Source organism: Lepus europaeus, chromosome X, assembly GCF_033115175.1.
Source record: "Lepus europaeus isolate LE1 chromosome X, mLepTim1.pri, whole genome shotgun sequence".
NCBI classification, from domain to species: domain Eukaryota; kingdom Metazoa; phylum Chordata; class Mammalia; order Lagomorpha; family Leporidae; genus Lepus; species Lepus europaeus.
Window position 1 is genome coordinate 71,956,135 of NC_084850.1, and position 7,683 is coordinate 71,963,817.

Sequence of the window (7,683 nt, forward strand, 5' to 3'; positions counted from 1 at the left end):
TTTATTTACTTGAAAGTCAGACTTACAAAGAAGGAGAGGCAGAGAGAGAGAGAGAGAGAGAGAGAGAGAGAATGAGAGAGAGAGAGAGAGAGAGAGAGAGAGATCTTCCATCCATTGGTTCACTCACCAAATGGCTGCAATAGCAGGAGCTGGGCCAATCCAAAGCCAGAAGCATCCTGTTCTTCTAGGTCTCCCATGTGAGTGCAGGGGCCCGAGTACTTGGGGCATCTTCCACTGCTTTCTCAGGACATTAGCAGAGAGCTGGATTGGAAGAAGAGAAGCTGGGATTAGAACTGGCGCCCATATGGGATACTAGCACGGAGGGCAGTGGCTTTACCTGCTACACTATGGCACTGGCCCCTACAGTTCAAACTCTTAAGTACTGTAAGGTAAAGCCAGAAAGTTAGCCATCATATCTTCATGCAAATGCTCTCTTCTTTGAATGATTATATTGACTTATTGTCAATATAATTGTCAATATAATCATTCAAAGAAAAGCAGGGACTCTCCTTTGAAATTAGTATTCAATGAGTAATGTAATTTAAGGGAAATTCCAAAGTAAAAGCCTTGAAAATAAAATAATTCAAGATTTTAAAGATAATTTTCTTCAGATGAAGATGGTATGGGGATTTATTTTCTTCCTGCTTATTTGTATTTTCTACTTTCTAATAATGAAAATGAGCTACTTCCCTAAGTAGAATAAAATGTTGAAGTTATTGCTTATTTAAAAACACGTCATCAATACTGTAATGAATAAGAATTTTTTTTAATGCTAGTTGCTAAAGGACAAGGCCATTTTCCTGGTGCTATGCCCAGAGGGCTTCTGTTTCTTTTGTTTCATAGGTTGTTTGATCATAGAAGTTATATCTCATTATTAAAGCATTTTTGAAAATTTAGTATGCTTAATAATCCCAGAAGGTATTAAAATTTCAGATTCTTGCCTACCTTAAAGAGTCTCATTCTGTTTTCAAAATTTGCATTTTTTAACAGGCACTCCCAGTCATTCTGATGCAAGTGGTCAAAGAATCGAGTGACCATCAGATTTATAACATACAGTCCACACTACAGAGATTTAGATGGTGAAAGAGACAACCAAAATAATTTACATGATATAATTTAAAATTTTTACATATCAGCTGATAAATTAACTTTATTAGTTGACAAACTAGTCTTAATTTTTGTGATACAATATTTTGAATTTACAATTATAGTCAAAGGCTTATTGATCCACTAAATACAGAGTTCAACAAATGAAAAGTAAAAAAAAAAGCATAGTTAAAAACTATGTTCAAAAGTTAATTATTTCAGGTTAAGCTTGTGATTATAAAGAAAATTGAAAGTATGTCATTGTAAAAATTAAAAGAAAAATAAGAAAAGAAGGAGGGAAGGTGGAGTGGATGATGGAGGGAGGGTATGGTGGGAAGTATCGTTATGCTCTTAAAACTACATATGAAATATAAAAAACATGTTAGTGCAAAAATTAAAGAAAAAACAAAGAAAGGAAGGAAGGTTTGAGAGAGTGAGGAAGGGAGGGAAGTAGGGTTATCCTAGAATTTATCTATGAAATACATTAAATCTGTTATCTTTATATTAATAAAAATGTTAAAAATAATAGTGAATTATTTCAAACGTCATACATTTTTGTACATTTAAACACACTATGAAATATATAGGTGGCATGTGGCTAGGTGCTAAGATGGTGGTGGAGTGAGGGGCATGCTGCCTGAACATTCCGGCCACTATCACGCAGGAAACGCTGCACCTGCAGACCGACCTTCCAGATTCGAATGGAGTCTGGCAAGATGGTAAAGCTGCTACAGGAGATGGAAGCCGAAAGGGGCCATAATACTTTCCTCGTGGCTGAACAGAACCTTATGTGGCAAGATCCTGCCTGAGTGATGACGTCGCGTGATGACGTCCCCGTCAAGGACTGTTACGTTGATAAGAACTTTATGGTCGTCACTTTGACCAAGGCTTAGTCTGGCCAGCGTTTCTCAGCGCGGCCAGAGGCTCCTGTCACTTCTGCTCCGGAGTCCTGTTCCTCCTTCCTTCCAGCCCGCCCTTCAAGCATGTCCCGTTCCCCACCGACCCCCAGAAAGGACGAGAGCCCGTCGGAGGAGTCAGACCTCCTGGCATCTCCTGAGTCCATGCCGGTCGCTGGACCCTCTTCACGTAGCAACTGGCCTGAGGAAGCCGCAGCCTCCATGATGGTGACTGGCTCCGAGTACGAGACCATGCTGTTGGAGCTCATGTCTATGGGGTACGAGAGAGAACACGTGCAAGCCGCCCTGCGTGCCAGCTACAATAATCCGCACCGAGCCGTGGAGTATCTGCTCATGGGAATCCCTGGGACTTCCCAGGCCGAATACACGCCTTGCCGGGAACAGCGGGCTGCCGAACAGCAGGTCATCGAGGCAGGGAGAGCCAACCCCCTGGACTTCCTGCGCTACCAACCCCAGTTCCAGAACATGCGGCAGGTGATTCAGCGGAACCCCGAGATGCTGCCTTGCCTCCTCCAGCAGCTGGGCCGAGGCAATCCTGAGCTTTCACAGCAAATAATTCAACATCGGGACTACTTCATCCACATGCTGAACGAGCCCTTCAGGGAGCTGGAAGATGTGTCCGACACGGAGATGGAGGTGGAGGTGCAAGTGGAGGTGGAGGTGGAAGTGGAGGTGGAAGGGGGCGCCATAGGTGAAGAGGTCTCGGAGATAAACTGCATCCAGATAACGCAGCAAGATAAAGATGCTTTAGAAAGGCTGAAGGCCCTGGGCTTTCCGGAGAGTCTTGTGATCCATGCTTATTTCACTTGCGAAAAAAATGAGAACTTGGCTGCTGCGTTTCTTTTGAACCAGAGTTCAGATGATGAGTAACTTTGGGAGCCCAGGCAGCCATGCCACAAAAGTTTTATAATAAAGGAGGAAAATATATATATACTATTTAATGTTTATTCGTGTTTATTTATTTAAGAAGTAGGAAAAAGGTAAAATCCTTTAAAAGAAAAGAAGAAAAAGAAAAACTTTAGAAAAACACCCCAGTTGTAGCCCCATTCCAATTTTGGTCTGAGAAGACCAGACCAGATAGGTATCCTCATCCTCCTCTACAGCCCAGCTGGGTACGTTCCTGGCAGGACCAGGAGGTGACAGATGGGCCCCTCTTGGCCTCTGTTCCAGCTCCCTGCAGCCAGAAGAGATGACTGCTCTCTTCCCCATCCCTCCAAGAGCCCCCAAGGACACCCTGCCCTGCCTTATTCCAGATGAGGGGAAGCTGGAGCCCCAAACTTTGATCCTTTGTTGGAGTGGCCCAAATCTTTGCATCTGAGGTGAACCCCTAAAAGGCACAAGGCCTCACCTGCCATCCCAGTCTGACCTTGGTCTCCAGCCTAGGGAAGGGTTAGCATCAGATCTGGAGGCATAGGCTACCATTACCCCAGAAAAGGACCGTGTCTCTGATAAGGTTTTGAAGAAGTGAATATAGTTTCTAAAATAATAAATTAATTGGCCATTTTGTGCTGGAGTGGAGCAGCCTCTAGAACGAGCTGGAGGATTCTGCCTACAGAAGCAGAGCTTTCGAGTCGTTGGGGGCCGCCATTACAATCCATGTCCATCCACTTGGAAATGGCCTTCGGCTCGGCCTATGACCGGTCCCAGCGGACAGTACAGACCCTATAGAAGCCCCCGGAGCTCCCCTTTTTCGGGCCCCGCCCAATCCTCGGAGTCTGTCCATCCCCTCTACTCCGCCCTCAAGAGGATTTCAAAGATGGAGGCGGCGGCTCCCTAAACCACTTTTCGTGTTCATCCGTCTCCATCCCAGGTCGAAACGGGACTTCGTCCATCCCGGACGATCCCGACAGGAAGCGGGGACCCCTGCAAACCAGCAGCGGGCTGTATTGTCGGCGGTGTCGGGGATCGGGGCCGTCTTTGGGTTTGAAGAGCGCGTCCCCCGTTGCTCGCCCGCCTGAGCTGAGGCCGCCGCCATTTTCTTGCTGTCTGCCGCCTGCGAAGCGCGCCAAGCTGCCAGGAGCTCTCGGAGAGGTAGCAGAGGAGACTGTGTGTGTGCCAGCTCGGCGGAGGGGTTATCGCCTGGAGGGCCGACGGCAGCGGCCTCCCCTCCACTTCCCGGGTTATGCCGGGTTATGCGGGCCGGGCGGTGAGGGGAACCGAGGCCACCCGGACTTTATGCGGCTGAGGGCAGCGCTGGTTCCCCGCGGTCAAGATGTTGCAAAACGTGACTCCCCACAACAAGCTCCCAGGGGGAGGGAATGCAGGGTTACTGGGGCTGGGTCCAGAGGCAGCAGCACCAGGGAAAAGGATTCGAAAGCCCTCCCTGTTGTATGAGGGATTTGAAAGCCCTACGATGGCTTCAGTGCCGGCTTTGCAACTGACCCCTGCCAACCCACCACCCCCGGAGGTGTCTAATCCCAAAAAGCCAGGACGAGTCACCAATCAGCTTCAGTACCTGCACAAGGTGGTGATGAAGGCTCTATGGAAACATCAGTTTGCCTGGCCATTCCGGCAGCCTATGGATGCTGTCAAATTGGGTCTTCCGATTCCCACCCCAGGTTGGGAGAGGACCACGGTGGCCAAAATTCTTAGCTTCTTCCTTTCCCTCATGCAGTCCATGGATAGCCAGCCCCAGAGGACTATCACAAAATTATAAAACAGCCTATGGACATGGGTACTATTAAGAGGAGACTTGAAAACAATTACTATTGGGCTGCCTCTGAGTGTATGCAGGATTTCAATACTATGTTCACCAACTGTTACATTTACAACAAGCCCACTGATGACATTGTCTTGATGGCACAAACACTGGAAAAGATCTTCCTACAGAAAGTGGCGTCAATGCCACAAGAAGAGCAAGAGCTCGTGGTGACCATCCCTAAGAACAGCCGCAAAAAGGGGGCCAAGCTGGCAGCACTCGAGGGCAGTATTACCAGTGCCCATCAGGTGCCTGCCGTCTCTTCTGTGTCCCACACAGCCCTGTATACTCCACCGCCTGAGATACCTACCACCGTCCTCAACATTCCCCATCCGTCAGTCATCTCTTCTCCCCTCCTCAAGTCCCTGCACTCTGCTGGCCCTCCGCTCCTTGCTGTCTCCGCAGCTCCTCCAGCTCAGCCTCTTGCCAAGAAAAAAGAGGTTAAGCGGAAAGCAGATACTACCACCCCTACACCTACAGCCATCCTGGCTCCTGGTTCTCCAGCTAGCCCTCCTGGGGGTCTTGAACCTAAGGCAGCAAGGCTTCCCCCCGTGCGCAGAGAGAGTGGCCGCCCCATCAAGCCCCCACGCAAAGATTTGCCTGACTCTCAGCTGCAACACCAGAGCTCTAAGAAAGGAACGCTCTCCGAACAGTTAAAACATTGCAATGGCATTTTGAAGGAGCTACTCTCTAAGAAGCATGCTGCCTATGCCTGGCCTTTCTATAAACCCGTGGACGCTTCTGCTCTCGGCCTGCATGACTACCATGACATCATTAAGCACCCCATGGACCTCAGCACTGTCAAGCGGAAGATGGAGAATCGTGATTACTGAGATGCACAGGAGTTTGCTGCTGATGTGCGGCTTATGTTCTCCAACTGCTACAAGTACAATCCTCCCGACCACGACGTTGTGGCCATGGCCCGAAAGCTACAGGATGTATTTGAGTTCCATTATGCTAAGATGCCAGATGAACCACTGGAACCAGGGCCTTTACCAATCTCAACTGCCTTGCCCCCTGGCCTGGCCAAATCCTCTTCAGAATCCTCCAGTGAGGAGAGTAGCAGTGATAGCTCCTCTGAGGAAGAGGAGGAGGAGGAGGAGGAGGAGGAAGAGGAGGAGAGTGAAAGCTCGGACTCGGAGGAAGAAAGGGCGGAACTGGAACAGCTGCGGGCAGTACATGAACAACTGGCTGCCCTATCCCAGGGCCCAATATCTAAGCCCAAGCGGAAGAGAGAGAAAAAGGAGAAAAAGAAGAAACGGAAGGCAGAGAAACATCGAGGCCGAACTGCAGTTGACGAAGATGACAAGGGGACTCGGGCACCCCGCCCACCTCAGCCTAAGAAATCCAAGAAAGCTAGTGGTGGTGGGGGTGCCGGTGCTGCTGCACTAGGGCCCCCTGGCTTTGGACCTTCGGGAGGAAGTGGCACCAAGCTCCCCAAAAAGAGCACAAAGACAGCTGCACCTGCCCTGCCCACGGGTTACGATTCAGAGGAGGAAGAAGAGAGCAGACCCATGAGTTACGATGAGAAGCAGCAGTTGAGCCTGGACATCAACAAGTTACCTGGGGAGAAACTCGGTTGTACGCATGATCCAGGCCAGGGAACCCTCTTTACATGACTCGAACCCAGAAGAGATAGAGATAGACTTTGAGACGCTCAAGCCCTCCACTCTGAGAGAGCTTGAGCACTACGTCCTTTCATGCCTGCGAAAGAAACCCCGGAAGCCCTACACCATTAAGAAACCTGTGGGAAAGACAAAGGAAGAACTGGCCCCGATCCCCGGGAACTAGCAAAGCGGTTACAAGATGTCAGCGGGCAGCTAAATTCTACCAAAAAAACCCCTAAGAAAGTGAATGAGAAAACAGAGGCATCCTCTGCACAGCAAGTGGCAGTGTCGCGGCTCAGTGCTTCCAGCTCCAGCTCGGATTCCAGCTCATCCTCTTCATCTTCCTCTTCTTCAGACACCAGTGATTCAGACTCAGGCTAAGGGGCCAGGCCAGATGGGGCAGGAAGGCTCCGCAGGACCGGACCCCTAGCCCACCCTGCCCCGCCCCTTTCTTCTTGGTGTGACACTTCATCTCACCTTCCCTCCCCCCTGTGTAGGAGAGCTGGCTCTGCAGCGGGGAGGGATGCAGGGAGGTTGCTGAAGGAGAAGCATGGAAGCATGGACAGCATACTATTGAAGTCCCAGCCCCATTGGGAGTGACCTCGGGCACAGAGCGCCCCCCCCCCCCAGCTCAGAATTCCTGGGATGGGGCAGGGACGCAGGGTGGGAGTGGGCAACAGCCCTATTAGGGATTACCTAAGGCCATGGCTACCCTGTTCACTTCTAAGGACCCTGTTGTGAGGTTGATTGTTCTAATTTATTTTAAGCTAGGTAAGGCTGAGGGGGTTACGGCCATGATCCCCCTTAGCCTCCATGGGGAGGGGAGAAGGGGGAGCGCTTTTTTTTACGTTGACTTTTTTTTTTTTCTACTGCTTTCCCTTTTTCCTTCCGCACCATTTGGGGCCCTGGGAGTTTCAGTCATCTCCCCATTTGGTCCCCTGGACTTTCTTTGTCTGTTGATTCTAACTTGTAAATAAAGAAAATATTATTCAAGTTTTGAGTTACCTTAAAAAATAATAAATTAATTGATTAAACATATAACTTATCAGAATATTTTAAAATTATAAGTAGAGCACCTGTTCTTGTTATATATTCATGCACCTTAATCAGTTTCTTAGTTGTACCTGTACTATAATATCACCCAATATTGTTTTAGTTAAAACAATGCACTTTTACATAAAGTCTTATTGATTTTAAATTTTCTACAGAATACTCTTCAAAGTTGCATTTTATGCTTGGTAAATTTGAATTTTTAATGTCATCAATCACTCTCTTCATATGATCATAACTTTAATTAGAAAAATGCTTTTAAAATTTTTTATTAATGTAGAGAGAACAGATTTCATGTATTCCATAGATAAACTTCTAAGAAGAT

The 7,683-nt window shown here is 48.2% G+C and overlaps 1 protein-coding gene and 1 pseudogene across 1 annotated transcript; both read left to right on the forward strand.

Annotated features, from left to right (window-relative positions):
• Positions 1 to 347: 347 nt before the first annotated feature.
• LOC133753412 (UV excision repair protein RAD23 homolog A-like) lies at positions 348 to 2,873 on the forward strand (annotated as a pseudogene).
• Positions 2,874 to 4,144: 1,271 nt separating this feature from the next.
• On the forward strand, positions 4,145 to 6,765 carry LOC133753408 (bromodomain-containing protein 2-like). Its single transcript, XM_062184007.1, is given in 4 exon segments — positions 4,145 to 4,561; positions 4,639 to 6,280; positions 6,282 to 6,472; positions 6,475 to 6,765. Coding segments are annotated over 4 exon segments (2,394 nt in total). The 5' UTR covers positions 4,145 to 4,215; the 3' UTR covers positions 6,690 to 6,765.
• Positions 6,766 to 7,683: the final 918 nt, after the last annotated feature.